Below are 16013 nucleotides of genomic sequence, written 5' to 3'. Positions count from 1 at the left end.
CCACGCCCACCCCATGTCCCCCTCTCCATCCCCCCACCCGTCCCCGTGTCCCCCCATCCGTCCCCACGCCCACCCCATGTCCCCACCTCCATCCCCACCTCCCCCCGTGTCTCTCCCCACATCCCCCCCTCATGTCCACCCCCCATCCATCCCCCCCATGTCCCCCCATGTCCCCCCACCCCACCCATGTCCCCCCATCCCCCCCCATGTCCCCCCACCCCCCCTTGTCCCACCCCCCCCACCCCAAAACAGTCTTCGTCTGCCCGGGCCGCCTGCGCCGCGTGGGCCCGGCCACGTCGAGCCACCGCTCGGAGCACCGGGCGGGCGCCTGGTGCCGCGACCCGCTGCAGGCGGGCGAGCGCCTCTACGTGCTGCCCTGGGCGCCGTACCGCGCCGACACGCTGGCCGAGTACGCCTCGTGGGAGGCCTTCGCCGGCGCCCGCCACACCACCACCTACCGCCTGCCCAGCCGCGCCGACGGCACCGGCTTCGCCGTCTACGACGGCGCCGTCTTCTACAACAAGGAGCGCACCCGCAGCGTGGTCAAGTTCGACCTGCGCACCCGCATCAAGAGCGGCGAGGCCGTGGTGGGCGCCGCCAACTACCACGACACCTCGCCCTACCGCTGGGGCGGCAAGACCGACATCGACCTGGCGGTGGACGAGGAGGGGCTGTGGGTGCTCTACGCCACCGAGGGCAACGGCGGGCGGCTGGTGGTGAGCCAGCTCAACCCCTACACGCTGCGCTTCGAGGGCACCTGGGACACGGGCTACGACAAGCGGGCGGCCTCCGACGCCTTCATGGCGTGCGGCGTGCTCTACGTGGTGCGCAGCGCCTACGAGGACGACGAGGGCGGCGAGGCGGCGGCCGACCGGCTGGCCTACGCCTTCGACACGCGGGCCGGGCGCGGGGCGCCGCTGGAGGTGGCCTTCCCCAACCCCTACCGCTTCGTCTCCTCCGTCGGCTACAACCCCCGCGACAACCAGCTCTACGTCTGGAACAACCACTTCGTGCTGCGCTACGGCCTCGACTTCGGGCCGCCCGAGCCGGGAGACGGTGAGGGGGGCTGCGGGGGTCCCCATGGGTACAGGGAAGGGGGTGGCGGGGGGAAAGGCGCGGTTCGGGGTGCCCCCGGTAGCTGGGGGGAGGTTTGGGGGGAGGGTTGGGGTGGCTGGAGGCACTTCTGGGGTGTCCCAGATGCCTGGGGTCTCAGTGGGGTGAAGGTTGGGGCATCTGGATTCATTTTTGGGGTGTCCCAGATGTCTGGGATCACTCTGGGTGTTCTGTTCTGGGCATCCACATTCACTTTTGGGGTGTCCCAGATGCCTGGGGTCGCTGTGGGCTGCAGTTTGGGGCATCTGGAATCACTTTTGGGGTGCCCCGGGTCCTGGGATCTCAGTGGGGTGAAGGTTGGGGCATCTGGAGTCACTTTTGGGGTGCCCCAGATGTTTGGGGTCTCAGTGGGGTGAAGGTTGGGGCATCTGGAGTCACTTTTGGGGTGCCCCAGATGTTTGGGGTCTCAGTGGGGTGAAGGTTAGGGCATCTGGATTCATTTTTGGGGTGTCCCAGATGTCTGGGATCACTCTGGGTGTTCAGTTCTGGGCATCCACGTTCACTTTTGGGGTGTCCCAGATGCCTGGGGTCTCAGTGGGGTGAAGGTTGGGGCATCTGGATTCATTTTTGGGGTGTCCCAGATGTCTGGGATCACTCTGGGTGTTCAGTTCTGGGCATCCACATTCACTTTTGGGGTGTCCCAGATGCCTGGGTTCGCTGTGGGCTGCAGTTTGGGGCATCTGGAGTCACTTTTGGGGTGCCCCGGGTCCTGGGATCTCAGTGGGGTGAAGGTTGGGGCATCTGGAGTCACTTTTGGGGTGCCCCAGATATCTGGGGTCACTCTGGGTGTTCAGTTCTGGGCTTCCACATTCACTTTTGGGGTGTTCCAGATGTCTCGTATCACTGTGGGCTGCAGTTTGGGGCATCTGGAGTCACTTTTGGGGTGCCCCACATGTTTGGGGTCTCAGTGGGGTGTAGGTTGGGGCATCTGGATTCATTTTTGGGGTGCCCCAGATGTTTGGGGTCTCAGTGGGGTGTGGGCTTGGGCATCCACGTTCAATATCAGGGTGTCCCAGATGCCTGGGGTCGCTGTGGGTGTTCTGTTCTAGGCATCCACATTCACTTTTGGGGTGTCCCAGATGCCTGGGGTCTCAGTGGGGTGAAGGTTGGGGCATCTGGAGTCACTTTTGGGGTGCCCCAGATGTTTGGGGTCTCAGTGGGGTGAAGGTTGGGGCGTCTGGAGTCGCTTCTGGGGTGTCTCAGATGCCTGCGGTCAGTCTGGGTGTTCAGTTCTGGGCATCCACATTCACTTTTGGGGTGCCCCAGATGCCTGGGGTCTCAGTGGGGTGAAGGCTGGGGCATCTGGAGTCACTTTTGGGGTGCCCCAGATGTTTGGGGTCTCAGTAGGGTGTAGGTTTGGGCGTCCATGTTCAATATCAGACTGTCCCAGATGCCTGGGGTCGCTGTGGGCTGCAGTTTGGGGCATCTGGAGTCACTTTTGGGGTGCCCCGGGTGGCTGGGGTGGCTGTGGGGGGAGGTCTGGGGTGGCTGGAGGCACTTCTGGGGTGTCCCAGATGTTTGGGGTCACTCTGGGTGTTCAGTTCTGGGCATCCACATTCACTTTTGGGGTGTCCCAGATGCCTGGGGTCACTGTGGGCTGCAGTTTGGGGCATTTGGAGTCACTTTTTGGGGTGCCCCAGATGTTTGGGGTCTCAGTGGGGTGAAGGTTGGGGCATCTGGAGTCACTTTTGGGGTGCCCCGGGTGGCTGGGGTGGCTGTGGGGGGAGGTTTGGGGTGGCTGGAGTCACTTTTGGGGTGCCCCGGGTGGCTGGGATCTCAGTGGGGTGAAGGTTGGGGCATCTGGAGTCGCTTTTGGGGTGCCCCAGATGTCTGGGGTCGCTCTGGGTGTTCAGTTCTGGGCATCCACATTCACTTTTGGGGTGCCCCAGGCGTTTGGGGTCACCACTGGGTGCAGACACAGGGTTCACATTCAATTTTGGGGTGCCCTGTGTGGCTGGGGTGGCTGTGGGGTGAGGTTTTGGGCATCTGGATTCACTTTTCGGGTGCCACAGATGTCCAGGGTTGCTGTGGGGCTGCACTTTTGGGCATTTGGGGTCACTTTTGGGGTGCCCCAGGTGTCTGGGGTCTCTGGGGGGTGAAGGTTGGGGCATCCGGATTCATTTTTGGGGTGCCCCGGGTGTTTGGGGTGGCTGTGGGGTGCAGTTTGGGGCATCTGGAGTCATTTTTGGGGTGCCGCGGGTGTCTGGTGTCCCTGCTGGGTGCCGACACGGGGTTCAGGTTCACTTTCGGGGTGCCCCGGGTGTCTGGGGTCGCTGTGCGGTGCAGACACAGGCTTCAGATTCACTGCTCCGGGGGTGCTGTGAGGGGGGTCCCGGTCCTGGGGGGGATCCTGTGAAGGGATCCTGTGAAGGGGATCCTGTGAGGGGATCCTGTGAAGGGATCCTGCGAGGAGTTCCTGTGAAGGGGTCTTTTGGGGGGATCCTGCGAGGAGTTCCTGTGAAGGGGTCTTTTGCGGGGGTGCTATGGGGGGATCCTGTGGGGGTCCTGTGAGGAGATCCCGTGAGGGGATCCCGTGAGGAGATGTGAGGGGATCCCGTGAAGGAGAAGGGTGCGCGTGTGTGATCCTGTAAAGGGGTCCTGTGAGAGGATTCTGTGAAGAAGTCTTTTAAGGAGATGTTGTGAGAGGATCCTGTGAGGGGATCCTGTGAGGGGATCCTGTGAGGGGATCCTGTGAAGAGGAAGTGTGAGGAAATGGGTGTGTGGGGGGTGAATCCTGTGGAGGTGTCCTGCGAGGGGATCCTGTGAGGAGAGCCTGTGAGGGGATCCTGTGAAGCGGTCTTCTGAGGGGGTCTTTTGAGGGGATCCTGTGAGGAGATCTTGTGAGGGGTCCTGTGGGGGATCCTGTGAGATGTGTGAGGGGCTCCTGTGAGGGGATCTGGTGGGATCCTGTGAGGGGATCCTGTGAAGCAGTCTTCTGAGGGAGTCTTTTATGGGGATGCTGTGAGATCTTGTGAAGGGGTCTTGTGGGGAGATCCTGTGAGATGTATGAGGGGATCCTGTGAGGGGATCCTGTGAAGCGGTCTTCTGAGGGGGTCTTTTGAGGGGATCCTGTGAGGAGATCTTGTGAAGGGGTCCTGTGGGGGGATCCTGTGAGATGTGTGAGGGGATCCTGTGAGGGGATCTGGTGGGATCCTGTGAGGGGATCCTGTGAGGGGATCCTGTGAGGGGATCCTGTGAAGGGATCCTGCGAGGAGTTCCTGTGAAGGGGTCTTTTGCGGGGGTGCTATGGGGGGATCCTGTGGGGGTCCTGTGAGGAGATCCCGTGAGGGGATCCCGTGAGGAGATGTGAGGGGATCCCGCGAAGGAGAAGGGTGCGCGTGTGTGATCCTGTAAAGGGGTCCTGTGAGAGGATTCTGTGAAGAAGTCTTTTAAGGAGATGTTGTGAGAGGATCCCGTGAAGGGATCCTGTGAGAGGATCCTGTGAGGGGATCCTGCGAAGAGGATGTGTGAGGAAATGGGTGTGTGGGGGGGTGAATCCTGTGGAGGTGTCCTGGGAGGGGATCCTGTGAGGGGATCCTGTGAAGCAGTCTTCTGAGGGGGTCTTTTGAGGGGATCCTGTGAGGAGATCTTGTGAAGGGGTCCTGTGGGGGGATCCTGTGAGATGTGTGAGGGGATCCTGTGTGGGGATGTTGTGAGGAGATCTTGTGAAGCGGTCCCTGACAGGCCGTGCTGTGAGGTAGATGTGTGAGGGGATCCTGTGAGGGGGTCTCGTGAGGAGATGTGAGGGGATCCTGTGAGGGGATCCTGCGAAGGCGAAGGGTGTGTGTGTGTGTGATCCTGTGAGGGGGTCCTGTGAGATGTTGTGAGGGGATCTTGTGAGAGGACGCTCTGAGGAGATCCGGTGAGATAATTCTGTGAGGGGATCCTGTGAAGAGAATGTGTGAGGAAATGGGGGGCGGGGGGATCCTGTGGAGGTGTCCTGTGAGAGGGTACGTGAGGAGAGCCTGTGAGGAGATCCTGTGAAGGGATCCTGTGAGAGGGTCCTGTGAGGAGATGCGTGAGGGGATCTTGTGAGAGGGTCCTGTGAGGGAATCTTGTGAGGTAGTTCTGTGAGGGGATCCCGTGAAGGGATCCTGTGAAGGTGTGCTTCAAGGGGTTCCTGAGGGCGGTTCTTGTGAGACGATCCTGTGAGGAGATCCTGTGAGAGAATTCTGTGAGGAGATCCTGTGAAGAGGATGTGCGAGGAAATGGGTGTGTGGGGGTGAATCCTGTGGAGGTGTCCTGCGAGGGGATCCTGTGAGGGGATCCTGTGAGATGTGTGAGGGGCTCCTGTGAGGGGCTCCTGTGAGGGGCTCCTGTGAGGGGCTCCTGTGAGGGGATCCTGTGAAGCAGTCTTCTGAGGGAGTCTTTTGAGGGGCTCCTGTGAGATCTTGTGAAGGGGTCTTGTGGGGAGATCCTGTGAGATGTGTGAGGGGATCCTGTGAGGGGCTCCTGTGAAGCGGTCTTCTGAGGGGGTCTTTTGAGGGGATCCTGTGAGGAGATCTTGTGGAGGGGTCCTGTGGGGGGATCCTGTGAGATGTGTGAGGGGCTCCTGTGAGGGGCTCCTGTGAGGGGCTCCTGTGAGGGGATCTGGTGGGATCCTGTGAGGGGATCCTGTGAAGCAGTCTTCTGAGGGAGTCTTTTGAGGGGCTCCTGTGAGATCTTGTGAAGGGGTCTTGTGGGGAGATCCTGTGAGATGTGTGAGGGGATCCTGTGAGGGGCTCCTGTGAAGCGGTCTTCTATGGGGGTCTTTTGAGGGGATCCTGTGAGGAGATCTTGTGAGGGGCTCCTGTGAGGGGATCCGGTGGGGGGATCCTGTGAGGGGATCCTGTGAAGCAGTCTTTTGAGGGAGTCTTTTGAGGGGCTCCTGTGAGATCTTGTGAAGGGGTCTTGTGGGGAGATCCTGTGAGATGTATGAGGGGATCCTGTAAGGGGATCCTGTGAGGGGATCCTGTGAAGCGGTCTTCTATGGGGGTCTTTTGAGGGGATCCTGTGAGGAGATCTTGTGAAGGGGTCCTGTGGGGGGATCCTGTGAGATGTGTGAGGGGATCCTGTGAGGGGATGTGGGGGATCCTGTGAAGCGGTCTTCTGAGGGAGTCTTTTGAGGGGATCCTGTGAGGAGATCTTGTGAAGGGGTCCTGTGGGGGGATCCTGTGAGATGTGTGAGGGGATCCTGTGAGGGGATCCGGTGGGGCGATCCGGTGGGGCGGATCCCGTGAGGGGACGCGGGGGGGCTCCTGCGAGGGAGACGCTCGAGGGGCTCCCTCCCGGCTCCTCTCCCCGTCCCCGCCCCGGCCTCCCCCGCCGACCTCCCGCCCCTCCCGCAGCCCCGCCGCCGTCCCCGCCGCCCAGCGCCGCCCCGCCTCGCCCCACGGCCGCCCGCAGCTCGGCGGCGCCCGGCCCCACGCCCACGGCCCGCCGGGGCCCCCACGGCCCGCCCGGGACCGGGACCGGCACCGGCACCGGGAGGACCCGGAGCGGGCCCGGCTCACAGCGCCGCCACCCCCGGGGTCCCCCCCGGCTCCCCGGGGCCTCCCGCCGGGGCCGGGGCTCCGCCGCCCGCCGCCTCCCGCCGCCCGCCGGGGCCCGGGCCCGGTGCGGGGCCGGGGGCCGGGGCCGGGGCCGGGGGAGGCCCCGCGCGGCTCTGCGAGGCCCGGGAGGTGCGGAGGGTGCAGTGGCCGGCGGCACAGCAGGGGGTGGTGGTGGAGAGACCCTGCCCCAAGGGCACCCGAGGTACGGCCCCGGGGCGGGTGGGGGGCGTGGGGGGCTTGGGGGGGCTTGGGGGGCTTGGGGGGCGGGGGGGGGAATGGGGGGAATGGGGGGAATGGGGGCTTGGGGGGAGTGGGGGGATGGGGGGCTTGGGGGGAATGGGGGGGTTGGGGGGAGTGGGGGGTATGGGGGGAATGGGGGACATGGGGGGGATGGGGTATATGGGGGGGTTGGGGGGTATAGGGGTATTTGGGGGGAAGGGGGTATATAGGGGGGCTTGGGGGGAATGGGGGGCAATGGGGGGTTGGGGGAGTGGGCGGAATGGGGGGGATGGGGGGAATGGGGGGGTTGGGGGGCATGGGGGAGATGGGGGGAATGGGGGGTATGGGGGGGGATGGGAGGAATGAGGGGCATGGGGGGGGATGGGGGGCTTGCAGGAAATGGGGTATATGGGGGGGTTGGGGGGTATAGGGGTATTTGGGGGGAAGGGGGTATATAGGGGGGCTTGGGGGGAATGGGGGGCAATGGGGGGGGTTGGGGGAGTGGGCGGGAATGGGGGGATGGGGGGAATGGGGGGGGTTGGGGGGCATGGGGGAAATGGGGGAGATGGGGGGAATGGGGGGTATGGGGGGGATGGGAGGAATGAGGGGCATGGGGGGGGATGGGGGGGCTTGGGGGGAATGGGGTATATGGGGGGGTTGGGGGGTATAGGGGTATTTGGGGAGAAGGGGTATATGGGGGGGCTTGGGGGGAATGGGGGTTATAGGGGGGTTTGGGGTGCATGGGGGGTATGGGGGGCTTGGGGGGAATGGGGGGTGTAGGGGGAGTGGGGGGTATGGGGGGGTTGGGGGGGATGGGAGGGCTTGGAGGGAATGGGGGGGATGGGGGGAATGGGGGGTTGGGGGGCATGGGGGGAATGGGGATGGGGGGACTTGGGGGGTATGGGGGGTATGGGGTATTTGGGGGGAATGAGGAGTATTGGGGGGCTTGGGGGAATGGGGGGGAATGGGGGGGTTGGGGGGGGAATGGGGGGGACATGGGGGGGGTTGGAGGGTATGGGGGGGTTGGGGGGAATGGGGGTGTGTGGGGGTGCTTGGGGATTTGGGGGTATGGGGGTATATGGGGGAGTTATGGGGGTTTGGGGTGGGGGGGGTCTGGGGTCTGGGGGTGTGAGGGGATGGGGGGCTTGGGGATTTGGGGGGTATGGGGCATAGGGGCTCTGTGGGCTGGGGATGAGGTATGGGATCGGGGGGTGTAACATGGGGGCTCCAGGGCACCGTGGGGTGGGGGCTGTGTGTGACGAGCCCCCCCCCCGGTGCCCCCCCGGTGCCCCCCCAGGCATCGCCTCCTTCCAGTGCCTGCTGGGCCTGGGCGTGTGGAACCCGCGGGGGCCCGACCTCAGCAACTGCACCAGCCCCTGGGTCAACCAAGTGGCGCAGAAGGTGCGGCCCCCCGGGAGCCCTACCCAGGGACCCCCAAGACCCTCACCCAGCGACCCCCAAGACCCTCACCACCCTGGGACCCCCACCCAGGGACCCCCAAGACCCTCACCACCCTGGGACCCCCACCCAGGGACCCCCAAGACCATCACCCAGGGACCCCCAAAACCCTCACCACTCTGGGACCCCCACCCAGGGACCCCCAAGACTCATCACCCAGGGGACCCCCAAGACCCTCACCACTCTGGGACCCTCACCCAGGGACCCCCATGACCCCCCCCGGATCCCTAAGACCCTCACCACCCTGGGACCCTCCCCCAGGATCCCCAAGACCCTCACCACCCTGGGACCCCCACCCAGGGACCCCCAAGACACCTCCCCCAGGATCCCCATGACCCTCACCACTCTGGGACCCTCACCCAGGGACCCCCACGACCCTCACCACCCCTGGGACGCCCACCCCAAGACCTGACCCCCTACATTCCCGCTCTGACAGAGCCCCCCATCTTCGGGGCACCCCCAAAATCCCCCTTGGGGACCACCGCAGGCCGGGGGGTTTCTCCCCATCCTTCCGGGGGCCACCCCAAGCCTTCCCCCTGGGGGAGGGATGGAGAGCGGGGGTGACCCTCGCCCCCCCCCCTCCCGCCCCAGATCAAGAGCGGGGAGAACGCGGCGAACATCGCCAGCGAGCTGGCGCGGCACACGCGGGGCCCCGTCTACGCGGGGGACGTGAGCTCGGCCGTGCGGCTGCTGGAGCAGCTCCTCGACATCCTGGACGCGCAGCTGCAGGCGCTGCGGCCCCTGGAGCGCGAGTCCGCCGGCAAGAACTACAACAAGGTGCGGGGGCGAGGGCGCCGCGTCGCGGGGCGCCCCTGCCCCGCAGACCGGGGTGACGCTGCCCCATAGATCGGGGTGACGCTGTGCCCTAGATCGGGGGGCTCCTGCCCCATAGATTGGGGGTGCTCCTGTCCCCTAGATCGGGGGTGACCCTGCCCCATAGATTGGGGGGCTCCTGTCCCATAGATTGGGGTGCTCCTGCCCCACAGACCTGGGGTTCTCCTGTCCCATAGATTGGGGTCCTCCTGCCCCACAGATCGGAGTGACCCTGTCCCCTAGATCAGGGTTCTCCTGCCCCACAGACCAGGGTGCCCCTGCCCCATAGATCGGGGTGCCCCTGCCCCACAGATCGGGGTGCTCCTGACCCCTAGATCAGGGTGACCCTGCCCCATAGATTGGGGTGCTCCTGCCCCGTGGCCTGGGGTTCTCCTGCCCCACAGATCAGGGTGCTCCTGTCCCATAGATCGGGGTGCCCCTGCCCCACAACCTGGGGTTCTCCTGTCCCATAGATTGGGGTTCTCCTGTCCCCTAGATCAGGGTGACCCTGTCCAATAGATCGGGGTGACCCTGCCCCACAGAATGGAGTGCTCCTGTCCCCTAGATTGGGGGGCTCCTGCCCCACAGATTGGGGTGATGCTGTCCCCTAGATCAGGGGGTGACCCCTGCCCCATAGATTGGGGTGCCCCTGCCCCACAGATCAGGGTGCCCCTGCCCCACAGATCAGGGTGCTCCTGTCCCCTAGATTGGGGTGACCCTGCCCCACAGATCGGGGTGCTCCTGTCCCCTAGATTGGGGTGACCCTGCCCCACAGATTGGGGTGACCCTGTGCCCTAGATCGGGGGGCTCCTGTCCCATAGATTGGGGTGCTCCTACCCTGTGACCTGGGGTTCTCCTGCCCCACAGATCGGGGTGACCCTGTGCCCTACAGATCGGGGTGCTCCTGCCCCATAGACCCGGGAGCTCCTGCCCCATGGATGGGGGTTCTTCTGCCCCACAGATCGGGGTGCTCCTGCCCACAGATCAGGGTGTCCCTGCCCCATAGATCGGGGTGCCCCTGCCCCACAACCTGGGGTTCTCCCCTGTAACCCGGGGTTCTCCTGCCCCATAGATCGGGGTCCTCCCGCCCCATAGATTGGGGTCCCCCTGCCCCATAACCCAGGGTCCTGCTGACCCTGATATTCGGGTCCTCCCGCCCCCTTATTGGGGTCTTTCTGCCCCAAATGCACGGGTCCTCCCGCCCCCATTTTGGGGTCCCCCTGCCCCCATTTTGGGGTCCTCCCGCCCCCGTTTTGGGGTCCCCCTGCCCCCATTTTGGGGTCCTCCCGCCCAACTGCTGGGTCGCCCCGCCCCCCCCCCCCCCCCCCCCCCCCCCCCCCCTGTCCCCCCAGATGCACAAGCGGGAGCGCACCTGTAAGGATTACATCAAGGTGAGCGCCGGGGGCGGGGCTTGGCGTGGTGGGCGGGGCCTAGACAAGATGGGCGGGGCCTAGGTGCAGGGGGCGTGGTCTTTGGGGGGCGTGTCCAGGTGGTGGGTGGGGCTTAGCATGGATGGGGCGGGGCTTGGGAGGGGTGGGCGGGGCTACGGAGTGTGGGCGGGGCTTGGGGGAAGTGGGTGGGGTTGTGGAAGTGGGCGGGGCTTGTGGGGGTGGGCGGGGCTTGGGGAAGTGGGCGGGGCTTGGGGAAGGGGCGGGGCCGTTCAAGTGGGCGGAGCTTGGGAAGGTGGGCGTGGAAACCGGGCGTGGCCTGGGGAGAGCGGGTGTGGCTTCGACACGGGCGGGGCGGGGAAAGTGGGCGTGGCTTGGAGAAGGGGGCGGGGTTTGTGGGAGTGGGCGGGGCTTGGGAAAGTGGGCGGGGCCTGCAGGCCGAGCCTTCCCTTGAGGATGGAGGGGATTGGCAGGGGCTTGTCCCAGTGGGCGGGGCATGGCTCTGGTGGGCGGGGCTTGTCCCAGTGGGCGGGGCATGGCTCGGGTGGGCGGGGCTTGTCCCAGTGGGCGGGGCACGGCTCGGGCGGGCGGGACCCGTCCCGACGCGGTCGCGGCCCCTCCCGCAGGCGGTGGTGGAGGCGGTGGACAACCTGCTGCGGCCCGAGGCGCTGGAGTCGTGGCGGGACATGAACGGCTCGGAGCAGGCGCACACGGCCACCATGCTGCTGGACGTGCTGGAGGAGGGCGCCTTCCTCCTGGCCGACAACGTCAAGGAGCCCGCGCGCTTCCTCGCCGCCCGACAGAACCTGGGTGAGCCCCCGGGGGGGCGCCGCGGACCCCTCCCCAGCACGCCTGGCTGCTGGGGGGCGCTCCGCTCAGGAAACCCCCGTGTTTGCTCCCCGCAGTGCTGGAGGTGACGGTGCTGAGCACGGAGGGGCAGGTGCAGGAGCTGGTGTTCCCCCAGGAGCTGGGGGGAGAGCTTCATCCAGCTCTCGGCCAACACGCTCAAACAGAACAGCCGGAACGGTGAGGGAGGGGTCCTGGGGGTCTCGCAGGGGGTCTTGGGGGTCCTAAGAGGGCTTTTGGGGGTCCTGAGGGGTCTTGGGGGTCCTGAGGGAGAGTCAAGAGGGTCCTAAGAGGGCTTTTGGGGGTCCTGAGGGGAGGGTCCTGGGGGGTCTTGGGGGTCCTGAGGGGTCTTGGGGGTCCTGAGGGAGAGTCAAGAGGGTCCTAAGAGGGCTTTTGGGGGTCCTGAGGGGGGGGGTCCTGGGGGTCTTGGGGTCCTGAGGGGTCTTGGGGGTCCTGAGGGAGAGTCAAGAGGGTCCTAAGAGGGCTTTTGGGGGTCCTGAGGGGGGTCCTGGGGGTCTTGGGGGTCCTGAGGAGGTCTTGGGGGTCCTGGGGGAGAGTCAAGAGGGTCCTAAGAGGCCTTTTGGGGGCCCTGAGGGGTCTTGGGGGTGCTGGGGGAGAGTCAAGAGGGTACTAAGAAGACTTTTGAGGGTCCTGAAGGGAGGTCCTGGGGGGTCTTGGGGGTCCTGAGGGGTCTTGGGGGTCCTAAGAGAGCTTTTGGGAGTTCTGATGGGGGTCCTGAGGGGGTTTTGAGGGTCCTAAGAGGGCTTCTGGGGGTCCTGAGGGGGGTCCTGGGGAGTTTTGGGGGTCCTGAGGGGGTCTTGGGGGTCGTGAAGGGACTTTGGGGGTCCTGAGGGGTCTTGGGGGTCCTGGGGGAGAGTCAAGATGGTCCTAAGAGGGCTTTTGTGGGTCCTGAAGGGAGGTCCTGGGGGTCTTAGGGGTCCTGAGGGGGTCTTGGGGGTCCTGAGGAGGTCTTGGGGGTCCTAAGAGGGCTTTTGTGGGTCCTGAGGGGGGTCCTGCGGGGTCTTGGGGGTTCTGAGGGGGCCTTGGGGGTCCTGAGTGGGGGTGTTGGGGGCCCTGAAGAGACATTTGGGGGTCCTGAGGGGGGGGTTAGGGCGTGCTGGGGGGGGTGGGGGTCCTGAGGCGGGGTCTCGGGGTGTCAGGGGACATTTCGGGGGATCGGGGCGGTCCCAGGGGAGATGGGGAATATTTGGGTAGGGGGGACATGACTTGGGGAGAACTCAGCGTTCCCGGCAGCACCTGCAGCCATCCCGGGGACATTTGGGGGGATTTTGGGGGCACCGAGGGGGTCTGGGGGGGTCTCAGGAGGATCAGCGAGCTGGGGGGGTGGGAGGGAGGGGATTTGGGGTGCCGTGGGGCTGACGGGCGGCTGCCCGCAGGGGTGGTGAAGGTGGTCTTCATCCTCTACAACAACCTGGGGCTCTTCCTGTCCACCGAGAACGCCACCGTGCGCCTGGGGGGCGAGGCGGGGGCCCGCGCCCCCCCCTGGTCGTCAACTCCCAGGTCATCGCCGCCTCCATCAACAAGGAGTCCAGCAGGGTCTTCCTCATGGACCCCGTCGTCTTCACCCTGCCCCACCTCGAGGTGACCCCCCGGGACCCCCGCCCGGCCCCTGGCACCCCTCCGGGACCCCCGCCCGGCCCCTGGGAGCTCTCCGGGACCCCCACGCAGCCCCTGGGAGCCCCCCAGGACCCCCACCCACCCCCATCCTGTTCCTCGGACCCCCCTGGGACCCCCACCCGGCCCCTGGCACCCCCCGGGACCCCCACCCGGCCCCTGGGAGCTCCCCCAGGACCCCCACCCGGCCCCTGGGACCCCCTGGGACCCCCACCCAGTCCCTGGGAGCCCCCCGGGACCCCCACCCTGTCCCTGGGAGCCCCTCGGGACCCCCACCCGACCCCTGGGACCCCCCGGGACCCCCACCCAGTCCCTGGGACACTCGGGACCCCCATCCTGTCCCTGGGACCCCCACTCAGGCCCTGGGAGCCCTTGCGGGACACCCACCTGGCCCCTGGGAGCCCCCCAGCACCCCCACCCCATTCCTGGGACCCCCCGAACCCCCATCCTGTCCCTGAGACCCCTCGGGACACCCCCCCGAAGCCCCGCTTTGGGACCCCCCAACCTCTGGGTCCCCCCAGCTCCCCTTTGGGAACCCCCTGACCTCAGGACCCCCCAAGCCCCCGTTTGGGACCCCCTGACCCCCCAAGCCCCCTTTGGGACCCCTGGCCCCCCCCAGCTCCCCTTTGGGACCCCCGCTGACCTCAGGACCCCCCCAAGCCCCCATTGGGACCCCCCGACCCCCCCGCCCCCCCCCAGGCGAAGAACCACTTCAACGCCAACTGCTCGTTCTGGAACTACTCGGAGCGCTCCATGGCGGGCCACTGGGCCACCCAGGGCTGTCGCCTGCTGGCCACCAACGCCACGCACACGGCCTGCGCCTGCAGCCACCTCACCAACTTCGCCGTGCTCATGGCCCGCCGCGACGGCGTGAGGAGGGGCGCGGGGGGCACGGGGGGGACGGGGGGCAAGGGGGGAATGGGGGGGTGGGGGGGAATGGGGGGAAATGGGGGGATGGGGGGAATGGGGGAATTGGGGGGAATAGGGGGGAAATGGGGAAATGGGGGGGAACGGGGGGGAACGGGGGGCAATGGGGGAATTGGGGGGTGGGGGGAAATGGGGGGGAATAGGGGGATGGGGGGAAATGGGGGAAATGGGGAAATGGGGGGAACGGGGGAAAAATGGGGGAAATGGGGGAATGGGGGGAAATGGGGGGGAAATGGGGGGAAATGGGGGGAAATGGGGAGTGGGGGGAATGGGGGGAAATGGGGGAAGGGGGAAAAATGGGAAATGGGGAAATGGGGGGAAAATGGGGGAAATGGGGGGAATGGGGGAAATGGGGGAAAAATGGGGGAAAAATGGGGAAATGGGGGGAACGGGGAATTGGGGGAAATGGGGGGATGGTGGGAGTGGGGGAAAAATGGGGGAAATGGGGGAATGGGGGGAAATGGGGGGAATGGGGAATTGAGGAAATGGGGGAAAATGGGGAAAGGGGGGAATGGGGGAATGGGGGGAAATGGGGGGATAGGGGGAATTGGGGGGAATGGGGGAGTGGGGGGAATAGGGGAATGGGGGAAAAATGGGGGGGAAGGGGGATGGGGGGAAAAATGGGGGAATGGGGGGAAATGGGGGGAATGGGGAATTGGGGGGAATGGGGGAAAAATGGGGGGAAAATGGGGAAATGGGGGGAATGGGGGAAATGGGGGGATGGGGGAATGGGGGAAAAATGGGGGGAATGGGGGAATGGGAGGGAATGGGGGATATGGGGAGAAATGGGGGAATGGGGGGAATGAGGGAAAAACGGGGGGAAATGGGGGGGAATGGGGGAATGGGGGAAATGGGGGGATGGGGGGAATGGGGGAAATGGGAATGGGGGAAATGGGGGAAAAACGGGGGAAATGGGGGAAATGGGGGAAAAATGGGGGAAAAATGGGGAGAATGGGGGAAATGGGGGAAAAATGGGGGGAATGGGGGAAAAACGGGGAAATGGGGGGAATGGGGGGAAATGGGGGAATGGGGAATTGGGGGAAAAACGGGGGGAAATGGGGGAAATGGGGGGAAATGGGGAAATGGGGGTAATGGGGAAATGGGGGGAAAAATAGGGGAATGGGGGAAAAATGGGGGGAATGGGGGAAATGGGGGGGAAAAACGGGGAATGGGGAATTGGGAAAAACGGGGGGAATGGGGGAAACGGGGAAATGGGGAATAAAAGGGGAAAAACGGGGAAACGGGGGGAAAACGGGGGAAAAATTGGGATGCCGGAAGGGAGGGGGTGGGGAAAAGGGGAAAAACGGGGATGTTGGGAGGCGGGGGGGAAAAACGGGGTAAAAACGGGGATGCCCCGAGCTGGGGGGGATATCGAGTAAAGGGGGCCGCCCCGAGGCTGGGGGTCTCAGCACGGCGCCCCCCGCAGTACCCCGGGCGGCTGAACGAGGTGCTGCTGTCGGTGATCTCGTGGGTGGGCATCGTGGTGGCCCTGGTGTGCCTGGGGGTCTGCATCTCGGCCTTCTGCTGCCTGCGGGGGCTGCCCTCCGACCGCACCACCATCCACAAGAACCTCTGCATCAGCCTCTTCCTCGCCGAGCTCGTCTTCCTCGTCGGCATCGACAAGACCCAGTACCAGGTCGGGACCCCCCCAGCACCCCCCCCCGGCCCGCCGTGGCACCCCTGGGACCTCCCCCCCCCAAATGACACCGGGGACCCTCCCCGATGACACTTGGGACCCCCAAATGGCAGCTGGGATATCCCAGTGGCACCCGTGGGACACCCCAGGGACACCAGGGATCCCCCGATGACACTTGGGACCCCCCCAATGACACCCCAGGACCCCCCAGTGACGCCTGGGATACTCCAGTGTCACCCGTGGGACCCCCTGGGGACACCGGGGACCCCCAGTGACTCCCTTGGGACCCCCGACGACATTTGGGACCCCCCAATGACACCCCAGGACCCCCCAGTGACACCTGGGATATCCCAGTGTCACCCGTGGGATCCCCTGGGGACACCAGGGACCCCCGATGACACCTTTGGGACCCCTGGCGACACTTGGGACCCCCCAGTGACACCCCAG

General features: G+C 65.7%; 1 protein-coding gene across 1 annotated transcript in view; it reads left to right on the top strand.

The window, feature by feature from the left end:
- Positions 1–16013, top strand: part of LOC136788227 (adhesion G protein-coupled receptor L1-like) — a gene marked incomplete at its 5' end in the record, with an annotated part of 43476 nt that overhangs the window by 16829 nt on the left and 10634 nt on the right. The window contains 13 exon segments of the mRNA XM_066986399.1: positions 253–1056; positions 6441–6709; positions 6711–6846; positions 8161–8264; positions 8913–9098; positions 10487–10525; positions 11149–11332; positions 11428–11491; positions 11493–11548; positions 12766–12867; positions 12870–12970; positions 13703–13873; positions 15357–15566. Of these exon segments, the coding sequence (XP_066842500.1) occupies positions 253–1056; positions 6441–6709; positions 6711–6846; positions 8161–8264; positions 8913–9098; positions 10487–10525; positions 11149–11332; positions 11428–11491; positions 11493–11548; positions 12766–12867; positions 12870–12970; positions 13703–13873; positions 15357–15566 (2426 nt within the window).

Source organism: Anser cygnoides, chromosome 34, assembly GCF_040182565.1.
Source record: "Anser cygnoides isolate HZ-2024a breed goose chromosome 34, Taihu_goose_T2T_genome, whole genome shotgun sequence".
NCBI classification, from domain to species: domain Eukaryota; kingdom Metazoa; phylum Chordata; class Aves; order Anseriformes; family Anatidae; genus Anser; species Anser cygnoides.
This window is presented reverse-complemented; position numbering and strand designations above follow the sequence as displayed.